At 41.4% G+C, this 14,419-nt stretch overlaps 1 protein-coding gene across 1 annotated transcript in view; it reads left to right on the top strand.

Annotated features, from left to right (window-relative positions):
* Positions 1–10,403, top strand: part of LOC126235661 (cytochrome P450 9e2-like) — a 61,076-nt gene extending 50,673 nt beyond the window's left edge. Inside the window, exons 6-8 of the mRNA XM_049944381.1 lie at positions 3,339–3,560; positions 7,109–7,372; positions 9,462–10,403. Coding sequence (XP_049800338.1) covers positions 3,339–3,560; positions 7,109–7,372; positions 9,462–9,628 — 653 coding nt within the window. The 3' untranslated portion in view covers positions 9,629–10,403. The remainder of the gene's footprint in view (positions 1–3,338; positions 3,561–7,108; positions 7,373–9,461) is intronic.
* Positions 10,404–14,419: the final 4,016 nt, after the last annotated feature.

Below are 14,419 nucleotides of genomic sequence, written 5' to 3'. Positions count from 1 at the left end.
GTGTAGATGAGAAATGTTGTTAGCAGCATATTCATAATAGTAGGTTCGAACAGTGAATATAATACCACTGTTTTTATATAATCGAGTTTTAACTGGTTACTAGGCATCACAAGATTTGCTTATATTTAATGAGATGACAGCTAATCAGATCTTGGTGTTTGATGCTCTAAAATAGACATGGTTGCAGAAAAAAGTGGGACGGAATGTTTGCTTTTACGATACACAAAATCTTTTTAATTTATTTGCCCAATCTTGTTTTGCCTCCGCTGTGCTATCATCAGTTCTTCCTTTTACTATAAATATGGAAGAATTATAACTCGTAATAAGGTCAATGACGACTGGAAAAATAGGGGTAACACATTTGTCATTATTATTATAATTTTTTGCTCGGCGCATCAGATTGTTCTGGCCAGACAGTGTGTGTGTCATTTGCGACAACGTGATGTTGTAGTACGAGTGTCGCGGTTGAGCGAAATCCCTTTCAGTATGGTTATGGTACGAAAATTTTGCCGAGTATAACACCTTCAGTACCTACGAAAATATTCAAACAACAGCTACATTGAAGGAAATTTGACTTTTTGTAACCGCCCTCTTAAAACAGTATATCTTTTCAGTTGACTGGCTCTCTACGAAAACTGATGAATGTCTTCTGAACGAAGCAATCTTGCAGTTAACGCAAAAAATTGCAACAAGAGCAGTAAAATGTTTAGACCTAATTTTCCAGTCACCACTCATATTGTTAGCGTATTTAACAATTTCAAGTATGCAGTAAGAATAATGACCTACTGAAGGTGCCACAGAGGCGCTGAAACAGTCCTGGAAAAAGTAATTAAGAAGAATGAGTGTTTTTCACAAACAGACAGAACCAGTCCGCTAATGGGATAACAACATGGGCCGGTCTAGGGAGATCGTATTTTCAATCTTATTGTTTCAAATATGTGTCGACAATCAAATGTAAGAATGAAGTAATCTGGTAAAATGCAAAGAAGGAAGAAAAGTTCTGCTTTGTAATAAACTGTACAGGGATGAAATGCGAGAAAATCTGGAGGAGAAAATACAGCCAGTAAAGAGTCGCAAAAGGTGTAGGATGAGTATACCGAAACTATTGAAAACTAGGCTGGTAGTACATAAATTGTTGATTGCAAAAAAAAAAAAAAAAAACTGCTTTTGAATCCTAACATTGGGTAACTACCTGGAGCCCATAACTGAAGTTGCTAGTGTCGACCAATTACACTCTCTGTGGAAGAAGGAAGTTTCATCACTGTTGTGTACATAGTTCCGCATAGTCAGTGCGTACACAACTTTCCACTAGAGCGCGCCCCGCTAAGCACAACAGCGCAGGCGCAGCGCTCGTCCGTCTCCGCACCACGAGATGGCGCTGCCTTAGAGACGGACCAAATTCTGGTTCCGCCGGTCCGCGTATTAATATGTAACGCAGCCAATGAGGTTGCTGCTAACGTAGAACCTTTTCTCCTCGCGGATCACACTCGCGCAGTGATACCTGAACGCTCGAGGTATTATAACGAGTGTACAGACCTCCGATTAGTCAGTCTGCATTTGTCTGCACCAGTCTGTACCAGTCTGCATTAGTCTCTACCAGTCTATAGTCAAGTTTCAGTCTGCACCTAATAAGATTACCATATTCCTGTAGATAGCCATGAAGAGGAATGTATAGACATTTTGTCAAGTATCAGAGATATGTGAGAATAAGATTAATGTACCAAGACCAAAGGAACTTCAGATTGTCAACTGTAAACAGCATCCAGAATCAAGTTACGTAATATCTATGATTTTTATTATTTTAATAAATTTGTGTGAAAATTTAATCAAGTTCTGTTTAAAGTTGGCCACCGTCAATCTGCTACTCTAAGAGTGCAAGTGGCAGAAGATAAACACGCCACGATGAGACCACGAGACATATTGCTGACACTCGCCTACTTCGTTAGAGCGACAAGTCCAATAATCTGATGGTGTGTGTACCGAAGGTCTTACAGCACGCACACCACAATCACCTAGATGTGGCTGACAATGGGAAGACGCCTGGCGTACAACTCTTGATCAGGCGACGCGGCAGTGTCCTGTTCCAAACCCGAAACCTGCAGCCACGGTGTGACGGAATGTGGTAGTGTCGACAGGAATCTAGCCTACTGGTAAATCTGGCAGGCCTCCTCGGCATTGTTCCACGCAACAAGGTTACGTGTCGGCGTAGGGTTTCACCCACCTCCCTTTTCTCGCTAGTAACACGAGTACGCCATTACAGCCTGTGTATGCCCTTTAAGTCCCTCTGCCGCGCTGTTCGCTTGCGGAGTGTAGACGCAGAACGACAAACGAATACGCTTTGGCACAAAATTCACACATCGCATAAGGTAAAAGAGACACTTTTCGCAAGGTAGATATTCTTCCGAATTAAGAGACTAAATGCCTCAGTGACTCCAAACACTGGCGTACAACTTGTAACCTCCCCACAAAAATATAATATGAATAATATTCACATTTAGCGTAACTACCCAACAGTGAAAATATGTATAGCATTGGCATTTAGTGTAACCTAGCAACAGTTTATTATTCCGTAACCTACCAATAAATAACGTGACTAACCTCTCAATAAAATTGTGACTCACTTATAACCTTTCAATAATTGACTGTGAATTTAAACTGGTAAATTTTGGACGTCAGCAGAGCTGTGTCATGGCCCTGAAAGATCACTCTGAATAAATTGAAAATTCTTACCACAATGAGGTCGCCGGATAACCCGTATATATATCTGCTCCCATAAGAGATTTTTCTGGCACAGCCCAGTGCAATGCTGGCCGATAGAGTTGTCATGTATAAAAAGAAACAACTGATTTTTCTTTACAATAATCAGGATGACCATGGATTGGTGAAATTAGTAAATTCTTTAAATTGAGTTGAATGATTGTCAAAAGTTAATTTTTATAAGAAAGATTATTATTAAGAGATTTCTTTTTAAAACATTTACATGGGACTTGATATAACAATAGTAGACATACGCGAGGCTGCTTTTACCTTATACTACAACGCTCAGGCACCGCCATCGCTCCACCACGACCGGCCCAGCCAACACGATACACCAGACTGCTCGCTAGCAACAACTTACTGCTACTGCTACACAGTTCCTGCTGCAGTCAACGCTGCTCTCTGGTCTGAGATTCTCTTATACCTTACATATCGCAGGCAGCGCGTGAGCAATCCATCGAAATTACATCTGCTCGAGTGCGCTAGCAACAAATTCCTTAATCATGTACCTCTTCCAAACTTCTTCTGTCGTTAATGTTTATTTACTAACAATACTGTTTCGACGGTTGCTGTGGTGACAGAACTGAGTGAGGACGACATAGCGGCGCAGGCGATGCTGTTCTTCTTCGGCGGCTTCGACACGGTGGCCACGCTGCTGATGTTCCTCAGCTACCTGCTGGCCACCCACGAGGAGGTGCAGCGGCGGCTGCAGGAGGACGTCGACGCCCTCATGCAGAAGAGCGGGGGCCAGCCCAGCTACGAGCAGGTGGTCGGCTGCCAGTACCTCGACATGGTGATCTCGGGTAAGAACCACGTGTGATCGTCGTCTTTCACAACAAATTACTAACGTAACACTAAGTGTGTTCAGAACTTAGCAGGAAGTTTAAAATTTCACATGTTATGTTAGTCCGATACGAGCTAGTTTTTCGTTGTTATGTTGAAGAGCATGTCTGAAAAGTACCTGCACAGCGTTACCCGGCAAGCGACCTTGCGGTGAATGGTGGAGGGTACTTTGTGTACCACTGTAACTTCTCTCCCTTTCTGTTCCAGTCGCGAATAATTCGCGGGAAGAACGATTGCCGGTAAGGCTCCCTGTGGGCTCGTTGGTCTTTTCAGGAGACATAAATCGGAGGAAGCAACATATCGGTTGACTCCTCTGGGGACCTACGCTCCCGGAACTCTAGCTATAAACCACACCGCGATGCAGAACGCCTCTCTTGTAGCACCTGCCACTGAAATTCGGTGATTATCTCTGTGACGCATTCGCGGTTCGCGGTTAGTAAATGAACCTGTAACGAAACGCGCTGCTCTTATTTGGAGCCACGCGGGGTAGCCGCTCGGTCCAAGGCGTGTTGCCACTGTTCGAGCGGCTCCGCCGTCGGAGGTTCGAGCCCTTCCTCGGGCGTGGCTGTGTGTGTGTGTGTGTTGTCCTTAGCGTAAGTTAGTTTAAATTAGATTAAGTAGTATGTAAGCCTAGGGACCGATAGCCTCAGCATTTTGGTCCCTTAGGAACTTACCACAGATTTCCAGTTTTGTTCTTTGGATCTCTTTTCCTCCTGTCAGTCCTACCTGTCGTGGCTCCCATGCTGTCGAGCAGTTTTCAGTATTGGTCAAACGAGTGGTCTGTGAGCTGCTTCCTTTGTTGATGAACTACATCTCGTGAGTCCTCTTTCAGTGAGTCTATCTGGCATCTGCTGTTACTCGCGATTAATTTTAATTCGTTCCGTACGTATACTTCTAGATATTTTGTGGGATTAATTGCTTCGAGTGACTTTTCTGCAATCGTGTAATCATGCAATAAAGAGTCTTTCTCTCTATATATTGGTATTACATTTCATTTATGTATACTGAGAGTCAATTTCGACTTCCTAAACCAAGCGTCTGTCCTCTGCATGTCTTTCTGCATTTCGCTACACTTTTCTAGCTTCGCGACCTCTCTGTATATAACAGCATCACCTGCGAAAAGCCTCATGGAACTTCCGACGTTATCTTCTAGGGCATAAATTGTGAACGGAAATGACCCTTTAACGTTTCCCTGGAGCGCACTCGAAGTTACTTTTACGTCTGACGACTTCTGTCTCTTGAAAATGACATGCTGTGTTCTGTTTGCTAGGAACTCTTTCGTCCAAGCAGACAGTTGGTCTGATATTCCGTACGTTCGTATTTTGTTCATCAGGCGGTTTTGCGGAACTGTGTAGAGCGACTTCCGAAAATCAAGAAACGCGTCATCTACCTGGGCGCCCGAGTCTCCTGCACGAAGTGAGCGAGCTGGGTTTCAGGCGACAGTTGTTTCCGGAACCCTTGTGGGGTGCTGCAGAGGAGATTTTCGGCCTCGGGAAAAGTCACAATACGTGAGCATAAAACGTGTTCCAGAATTCTACAACTGAAGTATTGGCGGTTGTTTATGTTGTATAAAAATGGAACAGCGAAGTTGTTTTGAATTTTCCTAAAGGAACGGAAGAGAGTGCAGCGAAGGTTCAGAAATGTTAAATGTTGCTCACAAGAATGTGGAATCATTAAAATGTGTGACAGCCCCAGTGAAAACATTCTGTATCGCCAAGACGGAAAATAGCATGATAGGTGCCATCAAATGTGAAGGAAAAGCTACTTACGTTCCTTGAGTTTAATGACATACTTAACCGTGAATTCTTGCCACTAGGTCGAACGGCCAATAAGAAGAATCAGAAGAAATAGGACTAAGAGACTCCTATCACTAACGTCGATTCGCAGTAGGATTTTGGGATATATATTGTGTTCGAGCATTTTAAATTAGCCTACCTCCAAAGAAACGATTTAATGACAAATAGTCAAACGTGTTCAGAAAAATCGTTAATGTGGAAAATCACTAGCTCTTTATCGACACGCAGTAACGAGTGCTATCGATAGAGGATCTCGGATTGATTCGATACTTTTAGATTGTCGGAAGGCTTCGGAAACTGTTCCTTTCAAGCAACTTCTGAACGAATGGTGTGACTACCGAATATCGTCTCAGTTGTGGGACTGGGCAGTTGTGCAACTGGACTCGTGTTTTCCTGTGAAAAAGGTCAGAGTTCGTAGCAACTCAAATTAAATCGTTGAGGAAAACAGAAGTAATATCTGACATTTCCCAAGGAAGTGTTGTAGGCCGACTGCTGTTCGTGATCTATATAAACGATTTAGGGGACAATGTGAACAGCCTTCTCAGATTGCTCGCAGCTAATGCTATCATTTTCTGTCTTTTAAAGTCATCGGATGATCAAAAGCACTACAAAAATGATATAGACAAGGTAGCTGTATGCTGCGAAAAGTGGCAATCGACTTTAAGCAATAAAAAGTTTGAATTCATCCACATGAATACTAAAAGCAATTCGCTAAATTTCGGTTACAGAATAAATCACACAAATCACAAGCCTTCCAGTTCATCTAAATACTTAGGGATTGCAGTTGCGAGTAACCTAAGCTGGAACAATCACATCGATAATGTTGTGGGGAAAGGGAACCAAAGACTGCGACTTACTGGCAGAACACTTATCTTTCTTGGAGTATTGCTGCGCGGTGTGGGATCCTCATCAGGCAGAACTGACGGAGGACATAGGAAAGGTTCATAGAGGGGCAGCTCGTTCTGTATTGTCACGAAACAGCGGAGAGAGTGCCACGCGCATGATACGCGAATTGCAGTGGCAATCATTAAAACAATGGCATTTTTGTTACGGCAGCATTTTCTGATGAAATTTCTGTCACAAATTATCTCCTCCGAATGCGAAGAGAAATCAGAGCTCACACGCAAAGATTTAAACGTTCGTTTTTCCAGTGCGAAGGAAAACTGAACTCTACCCATAGACAAGCCAACAGCCTGGTCACAGACATTTGCCTCAGAAAAAAATAAAAAATAAAAATAAACGCCCGGATTTGTGGCAAGAAAAAGTCATAGCTTTTGAAGAAAAATAAAGCCTCTGCACTCACTTCGTTGTTTGTTAGTGAGTTTTTGGCCAAATTTCAGAGTTTTGGAAAGATTTTCCCTTTTGCCAACGCTTTATCGAATTCCCAAAACAGTAAACAAATTATGTCTTCACATGTAGCACTTAAGATACGGAGTGTGTCCAAAAATTATAGGAATTTCAGAGTTTTGGAAAGATTTTCCCTTTTGCCAACGCTTTTTCCAATTCCCAAAACAGACTCAACGTGCTCTGTCAGCGGTACTTTTTCAACCTTGTCTGTGCTTGTAAAACTAAGTACTTTTAAGAAATTTTTTTAAAATTTTTGAGGACGGAAGAAAGTTATAACAATAAGACGCATGCTGCCTTCCACCGGTGGTGGACCGCAGCAGTATTTTCACTGGCTTAGCTGAGAGTTGTTCTCTTGCTGCACACAGAGACACTGCGCATGTACACGCCCGGCGCTGTGCTGGACCGGAAGTGCGTGCGCCCCTACAAGCTGCCGGCCACAGAGAGCTGCCCCGGCCTGGAGATCCAGCCTGGAGAAGGCATCTGGGTGCCGGTCCACGGCATTCACCACGACCCCAGGAACTACGAGGACCCCGAACGTTTCGACCCCGAGCGCTTCAGCCCAGAGAACAAGCACCTCATCAAACCGTTCACGTACTACCCATTCGGGTCCGGACCTCGCGTCTGCATCGGTAAGTCTTTGTTGTGTCTCGCTGTTACTGTCTCTCTTGAGCTTTTACAAGGTAAAAACGAATCATGTGACTCTGTTTATAGTTAACAGTTTAATTTTCTTGGTTTAACTATCTTATAGTAACCTCACTGAACAAAATATAGAGATCTACGTTATTGTAATCTAATTGAACAAAATATAGCCCCATACTGCTCTCTTCGGAACACTGCAGATGCTGTAGAAACTGGTACCAGATGCTCGGGTACGCTCCAAAGCGAACATAGTCGTGGACATCCCAGTCGCTTGTATAGCTTCAGCACACATGTAGTCATGACAGAGTGGCATTAAGGATCACGTGTGTAGATGTGTCTATGAACACTTTGTGAATGAAACTGCCAAATTTGTTCGCGCATCAGGGCAGACTCTTGAGCTTGCCAACAAGGCGTGGCATATAACTCGCAGTCATTTAAAATGATGTAACAACAACGGTCATAGTAATATCCTAGCCGAGTGGATCACGTCTTGTGAGTCAGTTGGTTTCGAACCCGACAACAATTTCTGCTGTCAGCGAATGCACAACCATCAAAACCAGTTTCTGAGCAAATGTTATGATGGGAATTGCATGCCGTGGACATCTGGAGCAGGATATCTCGCAGACAGCCCTAGTTCGCAGTGGTACACAAAGCTACAATAGTCCAAACAACACAGAAACTTGGCAGTAGCAGGCTGGACGCGCGATGTTGCTTTTCAAGTGATGATCTAAGGCGTCCCAGACCACCGATGGCCACCTGAATCGTTTAACGTGCAGCGTGTGGGATGTGTAGTGCAAGCCAGAGGTGTTCCTTTCATGTGGCTGTAGCACCAAAATGGTCTCTGACATGCCCGAAAGAATACACACCACATAACTAAGGCGATGACGGCCAATGATCCATACAGCTGCGTTGACCACCGTGTCCAGAAGGCGTAGAGGTCCGTGCATCTGCCTTGTAAGCAGGAGACTCCAGTTTGAATCCTGGTCTGACACAAATTTTCAACTTGCCGTACTGATATAAATCAGTGCCTACTGGCAGCTGATGTCTTTCATTCCTTTGAGTCTTGATTTATTGTAGCTGCAAGATCAAAACGGTGTCTGTTCTTTTCGACATGTCTGAAAGAATAGACACCACATATACTCTTATATTTCGTCACAATCCTCTTCAATGAGCGTCTATCGTGATCAGTATCGAGGACGAGTAAATTTGTAGCTGTGTCCTTCAGCCGATCACCACACTCACACCAAAGGCTTTTAAGGTTTTGCTCTTCCCTCCAGGTTTTCAACAAATGGGCTCCAATTACAAGAGCAAAGATTTTGGGGGCAGCAGTAGTGCTACGTGAAGTTTTGCACATTTAATTCCCATGATCCAGTGGTTTTATCATTTCTGTAATTGAAATTGCTCCCCGTATCCAATGTTCGTGGCCAATATTGTAAGAATGATATTCGTTTCTGACCAATATTGTTTCCTCTAGAATTGTTTCAAGGTTTAGTATAGCCATTTACATTTTCGTTTGCTATAATTGTCTGTAAAATTCGGGGTGGAATGGTGAGTATTCTGTGAAATGACAGGAACGATCATTCGAAGTTACAAAGTGTAGTAAACATTGACTTTAACTGCAAATCTGAACACCTACTCATCTTCGATATTGTGAAACGAATTACTTCTACAGGAAGCTATTTACTTTCTACCTTTTGAGAGGTGATAATATGGACTAATACAAAGCAAAAAAAAAAAAAAAAAAAGAAAAAAAAAAAAAAAAAGCAGTAAAAGTGGGCTCTAATGTGTGTATCTTAAGAGGTATGAACAATTGTTCTGCAGATGTGTTTCACAGTGGCAAACATGAATAAGCACTCGTAGCTGTTAAGGTTTGAATTCTAGAGCCCATGTTTATTGGACTTCTTTGCTTCGAGTGAACGCTCCTGTCACGTCGCTGAACGTCGACCATTCCTCCTGGGATATCCTGTTTACTAACTTCGGAAAACGTGTCGTGGTGTTGATTACAAAGCCGATGTTCACTTTTGCAAAAAATTCCCAATACTATACAGTCTGCTTCTTACCACAACTGTCGTGTTTCAGCCCAGAGGTTCGCGCTGATGGAAACCAAGGTTGTGATGACGCACCTGCTGTCTCAATTCAGCTTCTGCGTGGTGGAGAAGACGCCCGTGCCGCTCGTGATCCAACCCAACAACCTGTCGCTCGGGATCAAGGGAGGCGCTTGGGTTGGCATTCGGCGTAGGTCTTGAACACTTGTCTGACGTGCGAGAGAGTGAACTTAAGTATTACCGTACTACGACGAACTGCGCCAAGAAATAATTTGTAGTTATTACACTTAAGCTCAGAATACGTTATATGACAGAGGAGAAGTTAAGAGGATGAAAATATCAAAATAATCCAGTCTCCATCTGTAAAAGTCTCTTCACAAGACTCTATGATGACTCTCGAAGATTTTCACTGAATGCAGTCCAATGTATTCAAACTGAGCCATGGCAGATATTCGGAACGTGTCGATCAAGTAAGGGTAACCGCGACATACGACACTGAAAGTCGCTCCCTGTAATCACTTCTTCTCAAGAACTGCTAAAATTGTTTTGAATATGGAGTAAAAATTAATTACGATGAGAATACTGGGCCATTAGTGTCATCTACCATCGTAATGACGTAACGGGAATCTAATCGATTAATCTTAGCTTTTGACTGTTCCATTATTTTCTCAGCAATGTAGCATCTGACCAAAGAGAGTTTCGAAATTCTGACCTATGCTCTACGTTAATTAGACTGAATACTGAAGATGATACAAGGTAAGAATGTAATTGTATTATTCTTAAACTCTATTCTGATGTGCTTTCACTGCAGGACAAATCTCAAAAAGAAATACCCACTGCTGTATTTTTTATATCTAAGAAGACTTAAGGGTTTTTATTTATCAAGAAGATATGTTAATTATATTATGTATATGATATTTATAAATTACAGTATTTTTATAACTTATTTTGCTATGGATCAAACATTTCCATGTGTATATTAACGATTTTTGTCATCATATATACAGTATTTGTGATGTTTTGTTATATCAATAAAATATACTTTGCCTTATAAACATCCTGTCGCCTCTGTAGTTAGCACATAAATACATATTCGTTGCACAGTTTTCATAGTAGTGGGCATTAAAGATCCACACACACACACACACACATATATATATATATATATATATATATATGTGTGTGTGTGTGTGTACACACACACACACACACACACACACACACACACACACATATATATATATATATATATATATATATATATATGTGTGTGTGTGTGTGTGTGTGTGTGTGTGTGTGTGTGTGTGTGTGTGTGTGTGTGTGTGTGTGTAAGCATGTAATTGTACATATCTGTTGGTAATTTAAACATATACAGTTGATGTTCCTGAGACATACTGAGTCCCACCTGTATCTACGATAATGTTGTAGGCTGACGCAATGAATTAAAGTTAGTACCAGCTGGCAATACTGATGCATGTGTACAAGGGAACAGGAATGGGCTGGGGGCGTGAACTGGAATGCTTGTCAGGGGGGGGGGGGGAGGGGGACATACTATACTACGGTATGGTAGTGAGTGCAGGTACTGCAGCTGGAACGCCAGTGTGGCGCAATGCGTGGCTCATCTTCCTAGTAAGCCACAGATCTCTGCACGAGTGCTGGTGTTGGCACAAATTTCAATTCTCTGCTTCAGCCAGCATCATTATTATTAGTTTGTCAATTAACTCTTTAAGGAATATTAAAAATATAATGAAATAATAAGCACCCAGTTTCATATAAGAAATTTAATTTCTTGGCCTGTTACTGCAATGTGATTATTGTAGTAAGTGACTCGTTTGGTTTAGACTGCTAGAATGCTGGCCGAGCGGTTCTAGGCGCTTCAGTCTGGAATCGCGCGATCGCTACGGTCGCTGGTTCGAATCGTGCCTCGGGCATGGATGTGTGTGCTGTCCTTAGGTTAGTTATTCTAAGTTCTAGGGGACTGATGACCTCAGATGTTAAGGCCCATAGTGCTCTGAGCCATTTGAACCATTTGCTAGAATGCTATATTTATTCGAGCCATAATCGTTTGCGTCGTTGTGGTAATACACACATCACAAGATCCACGAAGAATCATTGTCGTGGTGTAAACTGAAGGGCAATGTGGAAAAATCAGGAGTTACATGGCACATACTTAAGTGACCACTCAGGGTGCCTTAAACCATCCCTGTGGGCAGAGGTATAGAGTGTAGGATACAACACTACCGCCTGCTACTGTTATATCATAACCTAAAGCTGGAGCAAGTTCGTATAATGAAATTACTTTTATTAAAGCAATTGCAGCATAAAGAAGCAGAGCAGGGTTACACTCTGAAAGGAATTTAGTTGTGTTGACCGTGATATGCCTAACGGAGGTGGCTTATCGGAAGTAAAAGTTAGAATTACATGCATATTTAAACAGTAACAAACAGTAATTTACCTATCCACAGTGTCCAAATGATAATAACAACGGTCGCCAGCCTAATTAGGCATGAGAATGAGTAACATTAGTGTTCAAGAAACTGAAAATAAGTAACTTCAATGGCCAAACACAGCCTATACTTTGTCACACGAGAATGCAAGGAACTCTGGCACCTGCATATGTTCACGTTAAGATTGGAGCTGACAGAGCAGAACAAACTATCTGCATAAGTATAACAGATAACGAAACACACTATTACATTGAAGACTTAGTCAAACTGAATGGTCTCAATAACGTTACTGTTAATATACACTGTAGAATCGTAAATTGGACATAGGTTCAATATTACTTTTCAAACATATTCCTACATGAATTATGGATATGGTTCACAGCAAAATTAGTTATTGTGCATAGATCAAGTCTGTCACTACTAAACACCTTTCTACTTAGAATGAAAATTAAGTGGAGTTTACTAACAAATTACTTCCCACTGTCTTTTGAATAAAGAAGTTACTGTTTTCATAGATAGTGGTCTTTCTATTAATCGTTATCTAGCAAGAGCACAATAGACAAACTGTGGATCCTGTTACACCATTAACACGCACTTTTAATACGCAAGAGGAACCAAATATTGTACAGAATTTGACTTGAATAGCTAGAGTAATTGAAACTTTCTATAATTAAGTAACTTTGTGCATTTGAACAACTTTCAATGGAGGGGGGCACTTAATCTTGACCGCTGTAGCAGAGCAAACTAAACACACTTTCAATACACTAGAGAAACAAGCCCTTATCAAGCATGAACATGTAACTTTCAACAGTAATAGTTCTCAACTTTTACTGCAGTAGAACACAACTTGACGTGGTTATAAGACAATAGCTCACCTTTGGGTGATTTTCAGCAGGCTGCACTGTGATAATTTAATTTGCAAAACTCTATGAGACACAGTTTTGAGAACATTCACTTTTGAAGTTGCCAATAAAATATTTATAAGCAGTTTTAATAGAAAAATTATTTTCAGCAAACATCATTTACTACATTACTCAGTTCTGCTACGTTAACTTTAAGTTAATTTCTTCTTACTATCTTCAAGTGGTTATTATTGAATTAATAACTGGGCTTTCGTATTTTCACAATATGGACACTCGGTAAGCATTTTTGACATCGGAAGGACCCTAAATGGTTGTGTGACTGGGGATAAAAAAATCAAGGTAGGTATAAGAGTTCGAGTATAAGTTACCATATATTTGAACACACTAAAATATCCAATCAGCTGATCCTTCACTGCACATTACTATAATTCTTCTGTTCCTTTTCAGTGATTGAGCAGTGTGGTGGCGAGTGCATCTTGGCAGGTGGATTTACAGTTGGTAATGATAAAGCTCTGTCGTTTCTTGGTGGCGATGATAGATACCATTTCCAAAACAGAGCTAGCTTACAAATCCATCCCTACGAAGCTTTGGCACATTGGAAAACGGCACGAAAAGCCTCTCTCGGCACTAGCACGATACACGACTTTTACATAAGCTGTTGGCAGTTTGGTAGCTTGTCCCCTTTCTATCCATTCCAACCACAACTTGCGCGTGCTACTAAGTTACGTTCCGGAGGGGAACCACACCACCTCTTACATGCAAAATAACTAAGAACCCTAAGTGAAGGTCAGCAGTTTACATAACAGCAAACAATCACTTTAAAGAAAACATATCATTTGCACATATTGGTAGTTCTACACAAAATTATTTAAATAAAATTATTCAGTTTTAAAGACAACCAAAGAGATTATGTGATAAAGACAAAACATATCATTTGCTCATATTGTGCATATTACAGATATTACAGACATTACACTTCATTAGAGTATCGAATTAATCATACACTGATTACAGAAGTTCAACGATGGGATGGTGAACAAAACAAAGTTAAATGAATCAACAAAAGGTATGTAGTGTCTAAGCTATGGTGTTACAAGGGATTCTGACTACGTTCTATGTTAAGATGGATGATTTTTACTACACAACAGTGAAACTGGGAAATAAACAGAGTACATTAGCTTTGCACGCTATGCTTGCAGCTCCCCTAAGCTGTCTAACAAAGTGTCGCGTGCAAGGCGCCAAGTCCAGCAGCAGCCAAGCCAGGAGGAAGAAAGAGACTAGTTTTCTGTTCAGACACGGCTGGAATAACAGTATCAAAGATTACTAGCGCGACTCTAACCTCACAGAAGTTAGTACACGCGTGCGATCAACGAAATATTTGCCACATATTTTATCGACTGGGGAAACCCCTTATGTATTAATACATGTAAACTGTAGATAAGTGAAAAATGAACAAAGGAGTGAAAATTCAGTTGAATCCTTTAAAGCTCCCCGTTATACAAATCACGTAGATACCACTGGCGAATTATAGGCCTAAATTCTGGAGAGACTAGGAAACACATCGGAAAAATCCCCTTCCTTCCATTTTAATGTACACAACACGTAGCGTTCCTAGCGACTAGTCACTACCACTACTACTACCACTACTACTACTACTAAGGCGACGACTACAACTGCTAATA

This window comes from Schistocerca nitens, chromosome 2, assembly GCF_023898315.1.
Source record: "Schistocerca nitens isolate TAMUIC-IGC-003100 chromosome 2, iqSchNite1.1, whole genome shotgun sequence".
NCBI lineage: Eukaryota > Metazoa > Arthropoda > Insecta > Orthoptera > Acrididae > Schistocerca > Schistocerca nitens.
Note: the sequence above shows the minus strand (reverse complement) of the source record. Positions and strands in the feature narration are given on the sequence as shown.